We start from the raw sequence: 23,913 nt of genomic DNA, 5'->3' as shown, positions 1-23,913 counted from the left end.
CAAACAATATCTAGTATTGTCAGCTTCTTTCAAATGGAACAAACCCTTGACCTTTGCATGTCCATAATATTCTTTAGTTTTCAGAATGCTTTTGATAAATTGTCATTTCATCTCCTACCTTCCACAGCCCTGGAATGAGGTAAACAAGTGTCCACTTGTGAAATTATTTCTCTGGGGAAAAAAATCCTGTTAAATAATTAAATTCAGAGAGTCAGATTAAATTTCCAAGGAAATTTGTAATGAAGTCTTAATTCTCATTCTAGACCCCTTCTAAAATTCTCAGGAAAACAGTTTAATGCTAGAATCACAGACCCAGTCAGCACATTCTTACTGATTAGACTGATAGGGTTCTTGTGTCTGTCCCTACCCCCAACCCCTACTTTTAGAGTTTGTTTTCTGAGTGAACTACCACATACTTTAAGTAAGTGGTTGAAAAAGTCAATTTATCTTCTAGAAGAATAACAGGCACTGAATCACACTGATGTGCCTATTAAACATCTATTTCAGGGATGGTTAGTTTAGTAGGTTATGTTTTGGTTTCCCAGGCTGTAGATTATGAGGCTTTCACATGTTGTGAAGATATCATTTGTCAACTTTGGTTTAGGATGGTGTGGGTGTCAAGGATGACTCCCAGGCATGAGCTCTGGATGGATGATGAGGCTATTTAGTGAGATGGGAAGAGGAACAGCTTTTGGAGTGGGAGGCTACAGATCATGACTTTAATTTTGTACATGTCGAGACAGATGCCAGGCCAGGACCTGAGCAGAGGTGCCTGGTAGTGTCTGGGGCCTGGAAGAAATGTCATGGCTGGAGTTAAAGATTTGAATCATGTCTACATATAGATGCATGTAGGTATAAGTTGGAATGTAGTTGGGTGAGAGGGACTTTGACTCTACCCTCCACCACCCAGTCACCTAGCTCACAAACATATCATTCTGAAAAAGGTTTGGATACTGTGGGTTTGAATTCAATGATTGACAAACTTAACAATTTTGATAAAATTGATATTCATTCTATTCAGACTATCTCAATACTCCTCATATAGGCATTCTCAGATCATATTCTCTAAAACACTGCATTTGATTATGCTGCTAGAGAGACCATACTTCTCGATCTCAGCCATTATAAATCTGTTGGCTCCTAATGGAAAAACCCCTGATTTCATCACAACTCTTCAATGTTATTACAAAATCCTCAAGGTAAAACAAATCCATACACATTTATTAGAAAGAATTACATATTACTTGCCCTTTCTTTGTGTGGGGCTGAAGTGTGGAAATGAGGTAGCCAAATAAATATGGGTCCAGGCCACTCAAAATATCATGGATCCTGGGTAGAAATCATCAAAATTGTGATAAATCTTGCAAATATGAAACATCTCTTCATTTACCTCTTATATATTTATTCCTGGGTGTAAGCAAATTTACTGTGAATTATTCACTGTGGAATGATACATCATTTGATATTTGTGGCCCTTTGGTTTATTAGCATGGATAATAAAGAAATAGTTCAGAGTATGATTTCTTATCCATTCTGAGGTTAGTTCACACCACCAAATGCCATGTGTCAATGAAAGCATCCCGGATCCTGAGGTTACAATACTGCAAAGGTAGCTGAGTATAATGCAGGGTGTTGTCCTCACTAGGGAACTGTCTGGGAAGGAGGTGGTGGGGATGGGAGTGGGGCGGATACCACTCAGTTACTTCTCTGGAGCCCTTTGCCATTTCTGCCTTTAGTAGTTTGCTAAGTCCCCAAATGACAAAGCAGCAAAATAAAGAGGAAACCCCACTGGACAGCTAAAGACTAAAAAGAGCTGTGATTACATTCAGTGCTCACATTTCTGCCCTACAATTATCAACCACGAGAAGGTCATTTTATTGCACACGCCCTCCAGGGGATCTTTTGGATTGAAATAAGCATCTATTTAGGTTGAGTTTGTGGGTTATAGCCAGCCTCTTTGTGACAGTAATTAAGGTGATTGATTTGGGGGCTTCTGGAAATAATAGAGTGAAGGCAACATCATGTCCTAGTTATTGGATGTTTTAATTAATAATCCAAAGAGGAAAATCAAAGTAAAAGGGAAATAAGATTATTAAATGAACAAACAATAATGGTTTATCCTCTGCACTTACAGTACCTTTCATACCAGATGATTTGTCTAGAAGCACGTTGCACATGCTTCAGTTCCCCCCTAACCCTGACTTCATTCTGTGTTTCAGGGAATTTGCAGGACTGTTTATATTCCAAGAGTGAGAAGATGTTGGGATCCAGGGATCTGGGGGCCAGAGTCATCGTTCAGTCTTTCCCAGAGGAGCCCAGCCGGGTCCAGCTGAGGGGAGTGCAGTTTCGGGATCTGGGGCAAGCGTTTCGTAAGCATGTGAGCGCACTGACTCTGGTGGGAGCTATGAGAGGTAAGCAGGTCCAGGCTTATGACTTCTCATTTTTCTCTCTTCTTTGCTCAAGGCTTTGCATGCAGGGGTCATGATACGTGACATATAGGGACATGGGAGTTCAAAGGTGGATAATTATACTCTAGATCTGTGGTTCTCAAATTTTAGTGTGCTTAACAAAAATTATTTGGGGAGTTCACTAAAATTTAGGGCTATAGATTCTGCCCTGAAAAATTCTGGTCTAAGCTAGGCCTCACAATCTGAATTTTTAAAAGCAAACTTTGTGATTCTAGAACAAGAAGTCCAAGGAGTACCCTGTGACAACCATCAGTAGAGGTATAATAGACATGGAGTGAACCACACACATCAGTGTTTTGAATCCTGCTTCTGTCATTTACTAGCTTTTGATTACAGGCAAACTGATACTGAATACTATAAATAATCTGTGCTATGAGAGCCCAGGCACAGAAGAAAGCATTTCCATACGAAGTCGTCCTAACTTGAAGATATCTTCCATCTGGGAAAATGCGAGAGAATGGGCTGAGAACCAGATACTTTTCCTGGGTGCCACGGAGTAGCCAGAGCATGCAGATCTTGGCCAGAGCTAAAGATACAGGAACGGGGATGCCTGGGTGGCTCAGTGGTTGAGCGTCTGCCTTCAGCTCAGGTTATGATCCCGGGATCTGGGATGGAGTCCCTTAGCAGGCTCCTTGTGGGGAGCCTGCTTCTCCCTCTGCTTGTGTCTCTTTCTCTCTCTGTGTCTCTCATGAATAAATAAATTCTTTTTTAAAAAATAAAGACATAGGAAGGGAGCAGGAAACAGCAAATGCAGGTGAGAACAACTAGGTGAAAAACAAAACCAGAACCAGAAAGGAAGCATGTAACCAGATATAGAGAAAGGTTCTGAAACCAAAGTTAGAGAGACATAGAAGCATCCAGGGCAAAAGCTCAATACCAGATGCAGACATGCAGAGATGCTAAGTAATGAGGATAGCAGCTTCCTTTCTGAATCATCCTCCCAACCCCCAGCTCCTCCAATACCCACACGTTCAAGCTTTGCCTTCCTTGAAAGGGATGGTGCTCTGGGAGTGATGTCTAACAAAGAGTATCAGGGCCTCCTTGGAGGTTCAGGTGAGTCTTGAGAGATGCTAGGATTTCAGCAGGCTAAGACAAAGTAATCCTTGAGGTCCTTGAGGGCAGAATACTGTCACCTGCAGCATTTTTTTCCACATCTCAAATTGTCTGCACACCAAGGATGTCTATTTATACTAATTTCCCAGATCTCCTCCACATTATTTATTTTTGACATTCATTTAGGGAGATGGTTCCTAATATGGCTCCTCCCCTAGCACATTGGGATGATCAGTATCTTTGTGCCCTACTCTCTAATTCTTCGGTCTCCTGGTCCTTATCATGCTGCGGAAAGTTTGATGTGGAACCAGTTCTTTATAAATCAGGATAAATCAGAACATATGAGTTCTCAGTTGAACATAAACAAATGCTCAAAAGTCAATCTGCCTCTGCCAGCCTGCTTCAGAATATCTACAGCTTTATCTATTTTTTAAATTTGGTTTTAGTTGAAAAGGGTTCAGTGCTTTAAAAGGTTTGAAAATCGCTGAATGAATACATTATCCCCTATAGGTGCCTGTTAATATGCAATTGTCTTCCCTGGGAGGGGTTAGAAACTTCTGGCATGCTTGCCAGAGAATCTTTTATTGTTTCATGCCCTGAAGACTCTTGAACCCTCTGTGGCCAGTTGCCTCCAGCCAGGGAAGTTAAAGGTGTTGAAATCTTTGCTACTTGTGCAGGTAAATCCCTGAATTCTGCCCATAATAGCTCTAATCATTAGTACTTATTGATTGTTCGAGTGGGCAGACCTAATTGAATGAATGATATAGTAGAGATCTGGAGCCAGGAAAAGTCTGCAACAGGCAGTGTTTCCTACAGAGGTAGGTATGGATGGGTTAACTTATTGGTGAGTAATGTGAGGGTACCATACCAGAGGAGCTGAGTTCAAGGGGAATGTGGAGGCTCTGTGTCTATAGTGACGTTATAGTTGAGAATTTGCTGGATAGCTCTAATTGAAAAGTCAAATTATTCCAGGAAGCAAAATAATTTTTTCAGTACTTCAAACATTTGATATTTATATAATATATCTCCCTACCTGAGAATAATACAAAACTCCTTTATCAGGGTTTATCATTTAATTATCCATTATTATTTTATTCTATTTTATTTTTTTTAAAGATTTTACTTATTTATTTATTAGACACACACACACACACACACACACACACACACACACACACAGAGAGAGGCAGAGACACAGGCAGAGGGAGAAGCAGGCTCCATGCAGGGAGTCTGACGTGGGACTGGATCCTGGGTCTCCAAGATCATACCCTGGGCCAAAGGCAGTGCTAAACCGCTGAACCACCGGGACTGCCACCATTATTATTTTAATGTAAGCTTCCTACATCAAAATAAGATACACAAGTGCAGAATTTACTTAGTTTTGTTCACCTTTGTCTCTAGCAAAATGCCCAATTCCTGAAATACATAGTCAATACTCAGTAAATATGTATTTATCAACTGATCCAGTGGACATAACTTGATGGGGGGGCATAAAATATGCCCATGGAGCCAGGGTAATGATTTTCCTAAGTGTCTATTTCTTTTGGCACAATATAGGTACTTGCCCTTCATTGTCTTAAACCTACCACATTCAAATGTGAGAGTCATGATCCTTAGGTCAACCTCTGTCTTTGCTTACATTTTGCAATAAGAATCTCTGGCTGTCTTGGGCCAAGAATATAATTGCCTGGCAAGTTAAAAAAAATTATGTCATAGCTTGAAGAAATAATGACTGTATCTTCTTATTATGGAAGATGTGATTTGCAAAGATCAGATTTGTTCCTTCAGAAATACTCTTTATATTGTCCTTGACTTCTCATTAGCCACTGTCAGCCATATTGTGATAAGAATAGATACCAAAGATGTTAGTCAATTGGAAACCCTGACAGCCATGAGTCCTTTGGTAGTTTGGCCATATTGTCTCTTTCTCAGATGGTTTTCTTCTTTCTAGCACCTGACTCTCAGATTCTACTTTGCTTATCTCTGGTATCTTTGAGGGACATTGGCCTGAGTTACCCATCTTCTTGATTTGATTTCTTTTTCCAACTCCTCATTTCCTGATTTTCATCATTGTATGGGAGAATGTTCTCAGTTATATTACAGTCTGCTTTGGAAATGATCAACAGAATCTGAGGAGCCATCAAGACTCACTTCAAATGTTTGCCTTACTCTTTCCTCTCTTCAGATTCCTATGTACAAGGCTGCACAGTGTGGAGCTCCTTCAATAGAGGCCTCAGCATGTCAAGGACCTTGGGCCTGAAGGTGGACAGTAATATATTCTATAATATTTTAGGCCATGCACTGCTAGTGGGTAAGAGATTGAGCTTGTTTCATTTAGGCATTCTTGATTAGGACAAATCGTTTTTTGAAAGGAATTTTACCAAAATTTGAATTCCCAATCTATAAAAACTTTAGCCTCTGATCATTGGAAGTAGGACATAGTTAAAATTCTGAATTTAAACTTACCCATGACTAAGTTTAGTTCCCTAAACTTAATCACGAGGAAACTGATCTTTTAAAGATGACATTTCAATTAAGGTTAATAAATATGAAAGGGGAGGTTTTCAGATATACTTTCAGCAATTTTCACAATAATTCAAAGTCACATAAATAAATCTCTATACAGTCTCAAGGAATGTCAAGCCTTGATGTTGACAGGGAGTTAAAAATCCTGAATTCTGTTCTTAGCTTCTCCCATGGCTTGCTAAAGAAGCTCACGTTTGAGAATCTTCTGCTTGATCACTTGTATCTACATTTTTCTCCTAAAGTTCATTCCCCTTGCAGAACCCAGAATTATCCTTAAAAAAACTCAAGTTGCATCATATCACTCCTATGTTTTAAACTCTTTAAGAATTTCTTATTACTCTTAGGATACAATTCTAAGCCCTCGACTTGACTTAGAAGACTCCTTTAGTGATTTTTGTCTCTATTAAGGTTTTTAAACTTGGCCTGCTCTTTTGCTATTCCTCTGTACTCTAGCTACACTGGACTGTTTTAATTCTTTCAAAAGGTCACTTTTTTTTTTTTTTTTTTGCCTCAAGGCCTTCCCACAAGCTCTTTTCCTCTCGTCAGACTCCTCCTACGAAGTTCTCTCCCACACACTCCCAAGTCAAGGACCTTTATTTAAACTCTTTGAGCACCAGTCATTACTTATTGATTTAAAATTACATATCATGTTCATGTTTCTGATCATCTGATTGATGTCTATTTGTACCACCAGATTTCATGTGAACACAGTTTCCTTAGCATGGAGCACATTAATTAGTACACATTAATTAGTGCATTGTAGGTGTATTTGTTGAAAGAAATGAATGAATTCGTAAACAAAAGGTATTTTAATACACTGAAATACAAAAGGAAATCAGAGGTTTTAAATGGAAGTCAGGCTATATTTGTTAAATAGTGTTTTATATTTAAATTAATTCTGTGATATCATCATTGGGAACACATATGTGTTTCATTTAAGAACAATCTGTTAAGAGCTGTAAAGTTCTTAATCCTGAGAGGGAAACTATTCAGTGAGAAAATATGGATCATATAAGCTTGCTTTAAAACAAACTCCAGCTCTAAAAGACAAAGAACTAAAGACAATAGTGACAATCAGGTGCAGGGAGTTCTTTTGTTTGGAAAAGAACACCTACAGGGCAGTTAAACTAACAGATGGAGGGTTGACTTTGTCTATTCTTACTCTTGGTTTGTGTAAGGGAAAAGTTTGCTGAAACCCAGAGCAGAAATTCAGGAGGGTACACTAACAACATTACTGTAGCAGAAAACAATTGTATGGAATAGACATTAACTAGGCAAGGAAGAAAACCTGCAGGGGGAATTTAGCCTTTAGAGCTTTTTGTGAATTTGAGGCTCTTGACATCTATTATACTGCAAGTGATGAAATAGAATATTTGTTTTTTCTATTTGTGCAGTATAGATAAAGTGCTTAATTTCATGCAAAATGGGATTGTAAACCCAGTTCATGAAATGACATGGAAACCCATATACCTAGATACCTAAAAAGGAGAAGGTTCTGTGGGGCTGTTCCTTGTTGATGCCACATATGGGCTAATCAGTCTCTGTGGCATGGTCCATGCTCTTTTATTCTCTTCTATTCCAGACCAGTGCTGGTAGTTGTGGCTGATATGAACAGCTAGGGAAGGGATTGGAGCTGACACATGCATATATGGCATTTGACTATGGAGACAGTCATTTTTTTTATAATAAATTTATTTTTTATTGGTGTTCAATTTGCCAACATACAGAATAACAGCCAGTGCTCATCCCGTCAAGTGCCCCCCTCAGTGCCCATCACCCATTCACCCCCACCCCCCGCCCTCCTCCCCTTCCACCACCCCTAGTTCGTTTCCCAGAGTTAGGAGTCTTTATGTTCTGTCTCCCTTTCTGATATTTCCCCACACATTTCTTCTCCTTTCCCTTATATTCCCTTTCACTATTATTTATATTCCCCAAATGAATGAGAACATATAATGTTTGTCCTTCTCTGATTGACTTACTTCACTCAGCATAATACCCTCCAGAGACAGTCATTTAAGACTCTTCCTAAGAAGTAAAATTGTACCTCTACTTCTTTGTTCTTTATTCTGTTTAAAATGAACTTAGCATTCACTATAGTACTCCAGAACTAAAAAGCCCATATAATCTATATCTCTTTGGTCCATAAATTAAAAACACAAAACCAAATTTAAATAAAGAAGAAATAGTGTGGCTGTATCCCTCATTTTTCTGGGTGGCATAAAGTATGCTCAATGAAGTAACATGACCTTTTTTTTTCTCAGGTACAGACATGGACATAAAATATATCTCTTGGGAGGCTGCCCCTGAAAAAAAACCTGGTAAATATGTAAATTGTTTTTTTTTTAAAGATTTTATTTATTCATTCATGAGAGAGAGAGAGAGAGAGAGAGAGAGAGAGAGAGGCAGAGACACAGCCTGAGGGAGAAGGAGGCTCCATGTAGGGAGCCTGACATGAGACTCCATCCCAGGTCTCCAGGATCATGCCCTGGGCTGAAGCTGGTACTAAACTGCTGGGCCATCGGGGCTGCCCTGTAAATTGGTTTTAAAGCTAGTTACACTCCACTTAAATTGTCATATATTTTATAGACAGGTCTGATGGCAAAATGTTAGATATCTTAAATTGTGGAACATACTAAATGTTTTTTAAATATATGTATATATATTTATATGCATTATTTAAGCTATAACGTGTATTAGTAGAAGCAAGACTGTTATGTAAATTTTAATTATATTTGTGATTCCCCTGGGTTTGATTTATCTTTTCTTAAATTAGACTGGTCAGAACAGGGAAATATAATAAGAAACAATGTGATCATCAGTATTTCTGGCACCGAGGGACTCTCTAGTCCTGAAATGTTGACACCATCTGGGATCTATATCCTCAATCCCACCAACGTTGTAGAGGTAAGATCTGGCTCCACTAGGAAAGTCAGAGCTGAGAGGCCATAACATTCACTACAAAAGTTATTTGGAAGTGGCAGCAGTAGTAGGATGGTATAACATGTTTACTTGTGGCATACTGGTATTGAAAAACAACTTTATGATTTTATGTTAAACAAGTGCTTTAGAATAAATGTAATCATTTCTCTCAGAATTCCTGTGAATACTCTTTGAAGCAGTAACTATATGTAGCAAAACAAAGTAGATATTGATTATTTTCTGGTCCTTTAGATTAATGCACACTACAATATCTTCCTGAGCTGTCTGCTATGCTTGCTGATTTTTGTCTCGAGTCCAATAATAATTACTTATTAAGTCTTCATTATCTTACTATATCAATTGGTCATATTGTTGCCCTTTAAGAGTATTCAGAATGAGAGATCAGCAATCATGAGATGTATGAGATCATGTCAGATTCCAGGACAAATAAAGTACACTCTGATGGTCTTTCATATCCCATTATGTAGTACAACTGAACGTTACTTTTCCTTGGTAAATTTCTCTATAACCACTTTAAGAAATTTTTTTTTTTGAGTACAGTTGAACCAGAGATCCATGAATGAAGAGTTACATCAGCGTAGTTGGAAGGCCATTTAGTTTCCCTTTACAATGAGTCTAACCTATGGATGGATCATCTACCGAGAGGTTAAGGGCCTTAGTCTTCCAGGACATTTGTCTGAGCGTCTATTGTATTGTGGCAATTATGCCAGATTTCTGAGGAACCAAGAAAATGAACTTCTCTCTTTCTCTGATCATTTGTTTTTAATTACCTTCAGTTGAATAACCCCTAATAAAAGTCATGGTTATCTCCTCAACCTTCCTCCAGACTCTTAATTACGCTTATTCCAAGCACAGCACTTACACACCATTTTAGGTGCCTAATAGGGGCAGCTAATATGCCAGTGAGGAAAGGAAGCAGAACTGCTTTAGATTGAAGGAAACCAAACTCTAGGCCCAGAACAACAAGAGTAGCATTTAACTTGTTGGTGACTAGGAGGCTTGTTGTGCCGTTATGCCCACAGCTTTAGGGCCTAAAAAACTCTGTTGCTGTTGTTGTTGTTTTTAAGATTGTATTTATTTATTCATGAGAGACACAGAGAGAGAGGCAGAGACATAGGCAGAGGGAGAAGCAGGCTCCCTGCAGGGAGCCTGATGCGGGACTCAATCTCAGGACCCCAGGATCATGACCTGAGCCAAAGGCAGATGCTCAACCACTGAGCCACCCAGGCATCCCAAAAACTGTTTTTGTATGCCTTCTCACACAGCTTAACTTGACTACATTGAAATACCCAGAGTCAAATAGGTCCTCAGGATTATCCAGTTCATCTTCTCATATGAGGTTGGAATGTATCTAAGTCCTGCATTGAATGGCAGGTGTAATGCCCATCTGACTTTGCTTCTCTGGGTAGTACACTTGTCTGCTGGCATCATTGAGTTGGCTATAGGTGCATGGGACTTGGGGGCCATCTAAAAAGCTGATAGGTTGCCTGCGCTTTGGCAGACTGACCTGTGAACAGTATCAAGTCAGCAAGGACAAAACTGAGTCTGAAGCAAGTTCTTTGTTTCCCATTAGATGCTTTCCATTTTTATCCCTTTATTTTCTCTGCTTATATTCACTTTATGAAAGTAAAAACAAAAACAAAAGCAAAAAAACAATGCATATGTTTTGAGAAGGAAGCTTTAGTTTAAGCTGGTAGTGTAGATTCATTAAACATATTCATTAGGTGTATTCATGGCATTTTCATCTTTGATGACCTTAAAATTCTGCAGTTGTCTTTTCATTAGCTTATTAGCTTTTAGACCCTAGCACAGAATCTGAAGCATAGTAGTTGCTCAGTAAAAATTAAGTATAGTGAATTAATGAATGTAAGTAGAGTTCCATAATCAGAGAATGGAGGGAGGAAAGAGAAAAGTAAAGAATAGATTCCAAGATCCCACAATTATTCTGATCACTGAAAAATAAGATGTTTATCTGATCCAGCATTTAAATCCTGTGGGACTTATCTCTCAGTGTTAAATATTACACAATACACTGCAGTTTTTTAGCTGCATGTCACTGGTGTTGTGCTATGCTGTCTCTTTTGAATCCTGTTGTTTAGAATGTATCATGACTAAAGACGTAGGTGGTAACTGGTGTATGTGGCAAAACTTAAAAATTATGAACCTCTCTTGACCCTTAGGGCCAATGAAGGTCATTTCAGTCATTGAGCAAACGCCAAGTTCATTAAGTGTATCCCATGTGAGTGATCCACAGAGTACTTTGAAAACTATATTTTAGAAATAAGCCGTAGTTCCAAAGGAATGATAAGGAAGCTGTGCAAACAACGATGTGTGTGCATGTGTAATATGTGAAATAGGAAGAAAACCTTCCCTCTTCCAGGGTATTTCTGGTATTTAGGAGAGAAACATTCCTGTACTCTGAGGAATCATTTCATGGGTTGTGACTTCTATGTCCTGCTATGTAAGTGGTTCAGTCAGACTACCCCTAACTGGAAGGTCATCAAGTCTAGGGTATACTCAGGATTTGTATCCTTTTCTCATGCCTTGCTTTGAAGTTTTATTACAGCCTGGCAAAATATTTTTTTAAAGTAACTGTATTTTTGTAATATCTTGGGATTTTTCTTTTCTTGTTTTTTTATTTTGAAATAATTTTAGACTTAGAAGAAGTTGCAAAAACAGGAGTTCCTGTGGGCCCTTCCTTCAGCTTCCCCCGTGATACTGATGGGGAACAGGGCTAGCTGAGGACAAAGTACAAGCTGATATCCCACAAAGGACCCCCATCCAGAGTGGGATATGTATGACATTCCTCAGGAAGCTTTCAGTTGTTTTAATGTGAATGCCCTGCTAGAGGGAAAAGCAGTCTTTAACTTGACAATGACAAGGCCTCCAGTATCTTGTAGGTCCTCCTTAGCATGAAAATCCTTTTGAAATCTCCTTTTTCCTTACCTTCCCCAGTTCTTGGGTATATAACCAGCCACCCCTCACAACCCTGGTGCAGCAGCTCTTCCTGCCCATGGGTCCTGTCCCCTAGCTTTACTAAAACAACCATTTTGCACCAAAGATGTCTCGAGAATTCTTTCTTGGTCATCCGGCTCTGGACCTCACCCCACCAAACTTCACCACCTATATTCCAAAACTTCATTACTATCACCATAACCATTGTCAATCCCTCAGTAATACCATAACTACAACCATAACTGTCACCATATCAACCCTCGCCATAGCAATATCAAAACCAGGATGTTGACAATGGGACAAAACCATTAACTAAACTAAAGCCCTTATTTGGACTTGGAGAAGGTGACTTAATCCTAGTTGCTGGGCAACCACTTCTCAAAGCCTAACCTCTTCTCATATACAGGGGTCTGACTTTGAAATCTCTGGCTTGGCAGACAGACAGGGAAGAAACCATTGATCCTTAGGTGTCTGCAGTGATTTATGGTAACATGTTATTCCCAATTGCCCTGACCCAGAGCCTAGGACCAAATGCTCTGCCACCAGGCAAGGAATTTGCCTTGGCTGCTAGTCAGCCACCTCAACCTGGCACAGTAGAAGGGGATTTCAAGTGTGATATTCCTTTGTAGCTTTCATAGCCACGAGTGGTCTGTCTGCTTCCCTGCCCAGGCTGCAGCCCAACCAAGCCCAGGACAGTTTCTCTCAGAAGCAGAACCTGAGCTTTGTGTCTTTTTGCCAGTGATAGGATAGTCAAGCGTGCTATTCCTGTTTCAGTGTCTGAGGAATTTGAGGTATTCCTCTGAGTACTCCTTAGGTAGTAGCATTGAAAAGGAGTATTGAAAAGTAGTCTACTTTGCCATGCTTTTCACAAAGAGATTGGTGGTGTGGTTCTTTGGTGCTTCATCTATGACATTTAGAGCATTCTTTTATTTCTTTTGTTTTAGATTTTATTTATTTATTCATGAGACACACGGAGAGAGAGGTAGAGACACAGGTAGAGGGAGAAGCAGGCTCCCCAGGGGGAGCCTGATGAAGGACTCAATGCCAGGACCCTGGGATCATGACCTGAGTCAAAGGCAGACGCTCAACCACTGAGCCACTCAGGTACCCCCATTTAGAGCATTCCATTTCCAGGCTGTCTTCCCTTGACTCCCCAGCATTTGAATCTGTGACTCTGTTTAGGGAGATTTCTTGCTATCTGTCTAGAGGCTCCATGGTTCCATCTTTTCAGTAGACATAACTTATGTCAGCCTCAGGTTGGAAAGTCTTTGCTCTCAAACAGCAAGGGGCTGTTCACTTCCAGAGCTCTAGACTATCCCATGTTTCTGTAGGTACTGGAAATTTCCCATGACCAGACTCCTGTTTAGGATAGTCCGTGGAAAAACCCTGCAGACAAGCCCTTTGGAAACATCCATTTAATTTGAGGGGAATTTGTTCTGGTTTGTGAATCAATTTTGTAAGGAATTCTGTGTTTAAAGGCCAATTTCAGTTCTCTAGCTCTCCCTACTCAATAGCTAATGTATATTTAAGAGCTGCCTGAAGGGTTAACTCACTTTTTTTTTCTAGTGATTATAGATGCACACCTCAAGGAGCTGGCTTACTTGGGCAGTTAATTTCTCTCTGGAATTTCTCTTGCTTGAATGTCCATAATACATTGACTTCCGCAAAGAATTGATTTCCACACAAAATTCCCTGCTTGCCTTAAACCCTTCCCCACAAGCCGCCGGCTGCCTGCATAAATATGTGGTTTTTCCTCATGAATCATTTGTAGCATACCCAATTGGAATGGAGAGTAAAAAGGGCTGGGAAGTAATGTGATCTGACTGTTCAAGTACTTCTTTTATAAGAAAAGTGAGCCTTACCAGCTAACGGAAGACCAAAGTTGCAATATCCTGACCAACTATAAATGCACTTGGAAAGCATTTCTATTTATATATGTTCACCCAGATGTTCCATAAATGCTAATGACACTAGGGCAGGTGATTCCACAAATCTATTCCTTTGCTCAAAATATGTACTCTCTGAGCACCTGTCTGGCAAAAGTAATGTATATGAATGTAGTCCATAGAATATATTCTTGAAATCCCGGAATCTTTTTCCCTTCTGGTAGAGTCTTGGTAATGAATGAGCATTTCATTGGTAATGATCTAGAGGTGTACGTGCAAATGAGATGTGCCTTTCTCAGTGTTTATATACTTGCAGAAAAGGTGGGTGTTTAAGAAGTCTCCACTCTCTAACTCTCAGTGCTTATGTACTCATGTCTTTTCCCATGGCTCACACGTGTGATAGAGACACAGTTAATCCACGCAGGCTATGTGGAAGGTTGAGCTTCACCTGGTCTTCTCTGAGGAAGGTTCCAGTTGTGTAATTATAACAGAATCAGTAGCCATGTTACTTCCTTGTGTTTCTATGAGGGCTAAAGAGATAATGGATTTGATGCTAATTAGTAATTATTTTTGGGAATGCGTGATGTCAGATTTAAATGTTTAAAAAACATGCATATCCTCCTAGTAAAGACTGTCAAAGTATTCTTACTGTAATTAACCATGTTTTTATATTTTGGTGGTCTTTCCATCAAAATTTAGAGATTTACTGAGGGAAAGCAGGCATGGGTTGTTTCCACAACCCATAGCACTAGTCTGGATTAGGGGTCCTCAATCATGATAGTATTAGTAGTTTACGCACTAATTCTTTGTTGTGAGAAGCTGTCCTGTGTACAGCAGCATTCCTGACCTCTACCCTCTGAAGATCAGTAGCATCCCTCCCCCTCTGTTTGTGACAACTGGGAATGTCTCTAGAGCGTTCCAAATGCTCTCTGGGAAACAAAATCATCTCTGATTGACAGCTCCAGCTCTAAACTCTGCCACTTCAAGATGATTGGAGTCTTAGAGATGGCCCAGGTTTCCTGAAGTCATGCTAGCATCTTGAATAGTAATTCATCCTCATATTATATGATGTCCCAAAGTCACTTGTGCCGAGTTCCGTGTGGTAGGTGAGACCTGTGATTAGAATCTTAAATGGCCTCAGGAAATTGGAGAAATGCTCGGAATCCAAAATAAGGAAGTACAGGAGAGAAGGGCCCACTAGTCCACAAAGAAAGAAAATGTTCTGTAACTGAGTAAGAAATGAGGAATGGCGGCCTAATTACAAATGCCCAGGATGACAGAGCCTTCCGGCACACAGTGAATAATAAGCTGAAAGTTAAGGAAACAGCACCTTGGTTGTGTCAGCATGTGCTGGCTCCCTGGTCAGGTCTTTGTTGCTCCCTGCCGCCAGGTTTGATTAACTCTGGCCCCCAATAACGCTTCCCCAGAGGCGGGAGACCTCAAGGGACTAGAGCACTGGGGCATTGGCTCCTCTTCTCACATGAGGCAAAAGTTGAGTATTGCTGGTTTTAAAACAACCTGTTAAAAATAAAGACAAAAACAAAAACAAAAACCACAACAAAAAAACCCAACCTGTTTCAATTTTTCCTCCACATTGACTTTGCTTGGCTCTGTGTGCACGTGTGTGCACGTATGTATGCTCCTCGTGGAACATGTAGCACACCCAGAGAGGACAAGTTTTTAAAGTTCCCTTCCATAGGGAACACTGCTATCGAATGATGACCAGTGGTCTACTCAGGTTCAGAGAGCTGCCTTTCATAATACCTCAAATTCTTTCATTTAGGAATTGAAGTCAAGAAAGTATTAGTCTAGAATGACTGAAGCTATGGGCCGAAGTAATTTTACTCAACCTAAGGATAAATAGGGAACAGCTACAAGTAGAAGAGCGTACCTGCAATCTCTACCGTCAGTCCTCCCTCACTCAGAATGGAGTAAAACTCCTGAGCCATGTGAAAGGCTGTGAGAGGGCTCTGGCCTGAGTAACCAGAACTCCCTCCTTCAGTTCTGACCTTTTTTGTGTGTCCTGTCCTAATATCCGTGTTCCCCATGTGTGCATTAGCATTCCATAGGCTTTGCAGACAATCTCAATCTTTTCTTCTGTTGTCGTTCAAAAAACTCATGTCAGCAGCCAGTCCTAGTTAACTTGATGCCTATAATATAATGTGATAGTGCTTAATGCCTTAATGCAGGGGTTTCAGACCCCCCATCCTCCTTAAACATACTCTTCAAAATGCCATGTCTTTTCCTGCTGACCAGTCGGATGTGGCTCAGTTCCTCACCCACGTGTCTTTCTGTGTCCTCTGAGCTGAGTGTGCTATTTTTTCCCCTTTGGTGGGAATGGAAGGGGTTTTATACTGGGATTTGGGTGTGAACAGAACAACTCTTTAGTTAACTCTGACCTGAAAAATGCTCTCCAATTTGAGGAAACCTATATTTGTGTAGCAATACCATAAACTATTCCAGTCTTGTGCACAGATTACTTGGTATCTGAAGGGTTAACTTATTTTTTTCCTGTGAGTATAATGGTGCAACTTAAAAAGCAAGTTTACTTGGACAGTTAATTTCTCTCTGGGATTTCTCTTGCTTGAATGTCCATGCTGCATAGACTTCTGCAAAGAAGGTTGCTCAATATATTTCATCCACTATTAGGAAGGCCAGAACAAACTCTCCAGTTCTGCCCTTAATCTGGTGATGTGACTGCATTGCACTCTACTGTTTACATTTCTTCACTTATGGCATATTGTTTGGCATCTTGATCTGGGTCTTGCCTTCATTTCTCTAGTTTAGTCTATAATCTCTGACACTTTCAGGTTTGGACACAAATGGAACTGGCTTTGAGTTATTAGCTCTGCGACTTTGAAGAATTTACTCAAATTCTCCAAGATTCAGTTTCTTTGTCTGTGAAATTATAATAATAACATATAACTCAGAATTGTTGTGAAAGTAAATGAGACTAAAATCTGGTACCTGGACAATAGCAGCTTCTCTAGAAATCTTAACTATGGAGTATTATTATCACACTAGGTTCTAAGTTAAGACAAGATAAATATTTCTAAGGAAAAGAAAAATTCAACATAAATGCAACTTGCAGGGGTACCTGGGTGGCTCAGTCAGTTAAGCGTCTGCCTTCAGCTCAGGTCATGATCTCAGGGTCCTGGAATTGAGCCCTGCATCAGGCACTCTGCTCAGTGGGGAGCCTGCTTCTCCCTCTCCTCCCTCTTGTGTTCTCTCTCACAATCTGTCTCTCAAATAAATAAATAGAATCTTAAAAAAAATAATAACTTGCACTGAGTTGGATGATCTTTTTGCTGGGGATCTGATAACAGATTCCCATCTTGATTTTCTATGTCTCTATCCTCCTGCAGTTTTCTATAGTGGCTTCCATATGAAGTTGGCTCCCAAGGCAGCTCATGGCAAAATTGCCAGGAAGTGAATTCTTCCAAGTGTCTGTCTCCTCTTTGAACATCTCCTGGAGCCCTTGATGACTAGACAGTACACTGTTAGTATCTCAGTCACCTCCAGAGAAGTCGTTCTCAAAATGGGGTTAAAAGATCACCTCTATTGGTGATCACCACCTGTGGTGCTCAAGATTACAGAAAATTGTTCTTCAACTCTTCACTATCACCTTCAGTGCCTGCTATGTCAGAGTATCTACTGGTGGGGGCCTAGAAATCTGTATTTTATATACTGCCTCCCCCTTTGGGGTTTCCAAACAAAATACAACATATGTGGCTAAATTTAAATTTCAGAAATGTAACTAATTTTTAGTATAAATATATCTTATACAATATTTGAGATATACTTATACTGAAAAAATAGTTGTTTCTTTCAAATCTGAAATTTAAATCTTCCTTGGCCTCTGTGTTTTTGTTTGCTAAATCTTATAGCTCTATCCTGCACATACACTGAAGTTTGAGAAACTGTTCTAGCAAGTCACTCACAACATAGTCCCACCAAGTCCTATAAAAAGGCAACTATGACACTGAAATATTGTTTCATAGAAAGACATTTAATGCCTTGTTGGTTGCACAGCATCATGATCCTTTCTGCTTTCCATTCTCTCTTCTGGGACTTGATGCTAATGTTCAGGATGAGCTGTCCTAGGCCTATAGCATGTACTCTCAGGAGATGAGTTGCTCACAGATAGGACACTCCAGTTTTCTTGTTGTCACACTGGTAGGCCATGTCAACTCCCCAAGTGATCAGGGATGAACTGTGTAGAAACTTCTGGAGCTCCCTTTGTCCCTGGAGCACAAAGCTTAGGCCTGAGGCTGGCTGAGCAGCTTGTTTCTTGACTTCTATTCTCTAGGTAGATATGGGCATCTGGCCTCAGACCAGCCTCTCAGGCTGAAAGAGAAAAGATGCACATAATTGCATAGGAAGTAGTCCAGCAGCTTGGTCTCTTGGCCCTTCACTCCTACTGGAACATAGAACAGCCAACATACCATCTACCTTACTGCCTGGAGTTAGAGGTTGCAAATTCAAATACCCATAGGTGCTAGGCTGGTATCATAAATCAGTGAAAGAGGAAGGGTGGGGACTATGCCAAAATAATCATAATCCAAGAGAGCAGACACTTCTTATCTCCATCTTGTACATGGCTACCCCACAGGAATTTGGGCTCTATATTGTTAAAAAACTGAAAGCCTGAACTTTAATATCAAGTGTCCCAATTTTAAAATATTGGAAGCAAAGTAACAATTTTTATAAACATTGGGTAGGCCAAATAAAAATACCTCTGTATAGAATAATAGACTTTAAGGAGTTAATTTTCTACTCTGTCTTAAAGTATACTAGACAGTGATGATTCTACTGTAGGTGTTTTGTTGAGTTTATAAAGATAATCCATTGTGTTCAGTTTAATCAGAATTAAATGTGGTCCAATGAAGAATTTAGATTTTATATGAACGTATAAAGGACATCAAATTATTTAGATAGGAAATCCTATATAGAAATATTAAGGTGATTAAGATCATCTAATCAGGATAAGAGTACATTGAGGAGATTTAAGTTGTATTTAAGCTCAGGCACTGTATCTCAGAACCAAGACATAGCCAGTACAATCATTGGTCTTCAAGTCAGCCAAATCATTGTTCAAAGGATTGGAGAGGACACTTTGTGTGTAGACTTGGCTTTAAGGTATGCCTTTGCCCCTGTATACTGTTGCATACACTAAAGAGGAGGGCTTGGATTGATGATGAAGTAAGCATCTCACTATGGAAGCTTATAAGAACGCTTTAACATGAGCTATCACTTATTAAGGTGGGCAAATTACAGTTTAACTGAGCTGCACAGAGGAAGAAAAATGAGAGTATACCTGATTCCTGGGGTAGTGGGGGAATGATTGGGGTGTGTGAAGAGTAAAATAGTCTGTGAAAGTATCAACATATTTTGACAAGAAGTAAATAGAAAAGCAGAATGAGCACATAGAAGAGTCTTTCTGGCAACCTTACTGTATCTGAAATAACTATTATTTAACTATGCTTAATTTCTGTAGGGAAACAGGGTGTATGTTGCTGGTTTGGGCTACTTTTTTCATCTTGTGACCAGCCAAACATCACAAGCTCCACTTCTCTCCTTCACTCAGAATATTGCGCATTCTTGTACAAGGTAACCTTGGGGAAATTCATCTACATTTTGGGTATGAGGATTATGGTTTAACTTTTGTTCTTTTTGTACAGCACTCTCAGGGTGCAATTTGGGGCATCGATGTCAGATTTGATGATGTGCCTGTGTAAGCATTTTAGATCATAAAAGTTGGGTATTGAAGGGAAGGAAAGGGACAGGGAGATCATTTGAGAGGGAAGCAGGACAGAGTGCATCTTTTGCACCCAGAGGGGAATTCAATAGAGCAGTTAAAGTTCTAAGGAGTTTGGAGCAACCTGGAGGCAAGGGTGCCTGGCCTCAGGAGCTGAGTTGGGTAAAGAGCCTTTGGGAAGAAGCTCTTCACCTGGAATGGGTACTCTGTAAGAGAGGAGGAGACTTATTCAAAGTCTTTGGTACATGGAGGTAAGGTCATCTGCTAAGAGCCAAGAGCTGAGAAGTATGGTGGGGACATGGGAAAAATGTGGACTTCAGAGTCAGTCAGGCCCTGATTCAAATCTGGTCTCTACTCCTAAACAGTTGGCTTTTTTAAACAAAGAGTCAGATCCCTCATTTGTAAAATTTCAGATCTACACTGAAAGTTTGATGTGATACTTAGAGATGACTCATATCATGCTCCTAAGAGAACATCTGGAATATAGTCGGAACTCAATAATTGATAGCTATAAATAATTATGATAATAATGGTTAGCGATAGTGCTATGATGGACAGTGAGAGGAGAGTGGAATCAGAATTAAGAATGCTGCTCCGTGTTGAAGTGCCAGCTGAGGCTGGGATTAGCACATGTGCCATGAATTTATCATTAAGATTATGAAGTTTTACCAATGAGCTCTCAGCACCCCTGTAGTGTGAGCAAAAAAAAGTATGCAGAATCCTGTGAAAGTGAGATATTTCCAGGAGAAAAACAAAAGCTGGAGGGAGTAAACATGCTCATCTCCACTTTCCTAGCATATTCTAATGGGCTAGGCATGGGTCTCCTGACCCTTAGGAAAGGGTGGACCTCAAGAGAGGCTGGGAGAAAAGACTGGAATCATGGCAGTTTGCATCTGCTGAGATGCAGGAGCAGGTCATGGAGGTAACAGAGAGTGGAGGCTGAGGGATGGGTAATGCTGGTCAGAGAGAAGGCTCACAGGCTTCATTTCCACTCCTTTCTTCATTGCCTTCATTTTATATTTCCCAGTGAGAAAATGCGGGACATTTGAAACATGCAAAGTGGTTGATTTTCACTCTTTGTTTTGCATTCAAGGTATGGTCTCTTTATATACCCTCAATTTCAGCCTCCTTGGGATGATGGCAGGGGCCCCACCCTGTTCCAAAACTTCACAGTTTGGGGGAGTGCAGGTGGCGCTCGGGTAAGCCATGTTCGTTTTTCATTAAATTGTCATTTGTTTTCTCACTGTAATTTATTACACATCTTTATTTAGGGGGAATGGCTAGGGAGTCATTGCAATATTATCATAGTTGTAAGGAGCAAACAGCATCATAGGTGTGTGGAAAAGCTGTTGAATGAACAAATTCCTACTCAGTAAGCCAGGGTCAGTTCATTTCCTTTATGGTGACTTCTCAACAGCTCTAATGGAACCAACAAAATCATAGAGGTTTACGAGCAGGAGGAATTGTAGAGGTCATCCGTTCCTCACCTTCCATGCCTATTTAGAGATAAGAAATGAAGGCTCAGAAAATAAAAGTATTTGCCAAAGGTCACACAGTTAATAACACAGCCTGGTGTAGGATCCAGACTCCAAATGCTGTGCATCTGATGCCTTAATATACTGAATCATGCATGTTTTAGTCTTAAAAAAAGAAATGCTGTTTATCATTGAAACACAAAAATTCCAGCTCAAGGTGCCATTCTTACCTTTATCAACTACATTTTCTTCAAAAGGGAAATAAGTTCATGTTCAATCATTCACTTTTCATTACCACAATGACTTCTTATAAGGAAGCTTTGGATGCTCACTGTTAACAGCAGCATACAAAATTATTCAAGGCCACTATTTGGTGCTACACAGAGTAAATTACATATACTTGGTCTCAGCCATTTAGCAATCTGGAGCCTAAGATGCATAGATGAAGAAATATGTTTACAGGGCATTCAGGAAGTAGAATAAAAACATATAATTAAGTTACATTAAAGTTAGACATTTATTTCACATATCCAACAAGAGGAAGACAATTGTGGATACAGAAAACCCAAAAATATGTAATTAGGGTAGCTAACAGGAAGAATCCCAATTGTATTTAGTGTTTGTTCTTAGTTCTTATTTAACTTTATAGAGTACTTTGTGGCCCATAAACATTATGAATATAGGGGTGACAAATCCAGTAGAAATGCTGACCAAGTGCCATCTTAGGCAGAAAAGTAATTCATGCCTTATAGAGACTTATACTATGTCTCCATGCTCTTGAATAGCCTTCTAAAGGAAATAACCTTCTAAAGGAAATAACCTAATATGAAAATATTAAAAGATGATTATTAAAGTCAGTTTTCTCAAGTTCTGCAGTCAGAAGTGCTAAATCCATGAAAGAAAACACAGATCCTTGAAGATGAAACTCTTGTATACTCCAATTTAATTAATCAAAAAGTTCAAATAATGAGAATGCTTTTGGAACTTTACTTTTATGAAGAGAGTAAAGGAGAGTAATTAACATGATAGCAGGAAATTTAAAAAAGTAACTCCCACCAAAATAATCCTGAAGAAGCATAGAGAGATTTACACTTCCTTATTCCAAAAACTACTACAAGGCAATAGTAATCAAGACAGTGTGATATGGGCACAGGATAGAAATATAGATCAATAGAATGGAATTTAGAGTACAGAAATAAACCCAGAGAACTGATTTTGGATAAGGATGCCAAGACCATTCTGTGAGAGAAATAATAGTCTTCTCAACAAATGGTGCTGGAACAACTGGATAGCCACATATAAAAGAATGCAGTTTCTCCTTATCTCATACTATTTATAAAAATTGATTCAGTAATGGATCAAAAACCTAAACTTTGGACAAAAACTATAAAACTCTTAGAAGAAAACAAAGGGGTTGGGATGCCTTGGTGGCTCAGCAGTTGAGCACCTGCCTTCAGCACAGGGCGTGATCCTGGAGTCCCGGCATCCAGTCCTACATCAGGCTCCCTGCATGGAGCCTACTTCTCTCTCTGCCTATATCTTTGCCTCTCTCTCTGTGTGTCTCTCATGAATGAATAAATAAAATCTTAAGAAAAAAAGAAAACAAAGGCGTAAATCTTCATGACCTTGGATTTAGCTAAATATTCTTAGGTATGACATCAAAAGAATATGCAACAACAGAAAACGGATAAGTTGGACTTTATCAAAATTAAAATTTTTCATGTTTCAAAAGATGTCATCAGGAAAGTGAAAACAAAACCTACCCAATGGGACATAATATTTGCAAATGATATATCTGATAAGGGAATTGTACCTAGAAATAGATCTCTTACAACTCAACAGTAAAAAGACAACCTGACTTAAAATATGAGCAAAGGATCTGAATAGACAATTTCCAAAGAAGATACACATGTATAAAAGATTTTCCATGTAATTAGCTAATGGAGAAATACAAATCAAAACTATAGTGAACTATCACTTCACACCCACTAGAATGGCTAGAATCAAAATGATAACAAGTGCTGATGAAGCTGTGGAGAAATTGGAATCCTCACACACTGTTGGTGGGAATTTTAAATGGTCTAGTTGCTTCAGAGAACAGTCTGGCAGTTCCTTACATGGTTACATATAAAGATACCATATGATCTATCTACTTTACTCCTAAGTATATATCCAAGAGAAATAAAACATAGATTCACAGAGAAACTTTTACTCAAATCTCTATAGCAGCATTATTCATAATAGCCAAAGGGTGGAAACAATGCAGATATTTACCATTGGACAAATGGACAAATGTAATGTGATATATCTTATAGATATATCACATAGATACAATAGATACAATAGAATATAACTTAGCTATGAAAAGAAATGAAGTGTTGATACATGCAACAACATGAATGAACCCTGGAAACTTTATGTTCAGTGAAAGAAGTTGAGTCCTATTTGTGTGATGTTGGGCAAACCCCATGATTTTTCTTACTTCATTTATAAAATGTAATAATATCTAAAGGATAAGTTTGTTTTAAGGGTTAGGTAAGTGCCTGCATGCAAAGTGCCCAGAAGAATACCTGGATCTTCGTGGGTACATAGTAACAGCTCTTATTCTTACCATTGTTAGTAAACAGGAGTAGGTAATAGTGATAGATCAATGTTAACTATAATGTCTCTGGAAACTTTAACATTGAGAAATGCCTTCTGCATCCATCAAAAATGCATTGTGTTTAGATTTAATAAATTTTCATTATTAGATATATTTGACTGTATTTTGGTCATTAGACATAAGGTCATGTATATAGATACTTGTTTAGAAGATTCCATTGGGTAAAATTCCTATTGTATGTTAACATAAA

General features: G+C 39.3%; 1 protein-coding gene across 1 annotated transcript in view; it reads left to right on the top strand.

Moving 5' to 3' along the window:
• The window catches only part of PKHD1 (PKHD1 ciliary IPT domain containing fibrocystin/polyductin), a 469,885-nt gene that overhangs the window by 198,191 nt on the left and 247,781 nt on the right, over positions 1-23,913 (top strand). Inside the window, 6 exon segments of the mRNA XM_038554300.1 lie at positions 2,220-2,411; positions 5,707-5,832; positions 8,309-8,365; positions 8,821-8,951; positions 19,326-19,438; positions 20,680-20,785. Of these exon segments, the coding sequence (XP_038410228.1) occupies positions 2,220-2,411; positions 5,707-5,832; positions 8,309-8,365; positions 8,821-8,951; positions 19,326-19,438; positions 20,680-20,785 (725 nt within the window).

Source organism: Canis lupus, chromosome 12, assembly GCF_011100685.1.
Source record: "Canis lupus familiaris isolate Mischka breed German Shepherd chromosome 12, alternate assembly UU_Cfam_GSD_1.0, whole genome shotgun sequence".
Taxonomy (NCBI): domain Eukaryota; kingdom Metazoa; phylum Chordata; class Mammalia; order Carnivora; family Canidae; genus Canis; species Canis lupus.
This window is presented reverse-complemented; position numbering and strand designations above follow the sequence as displayed.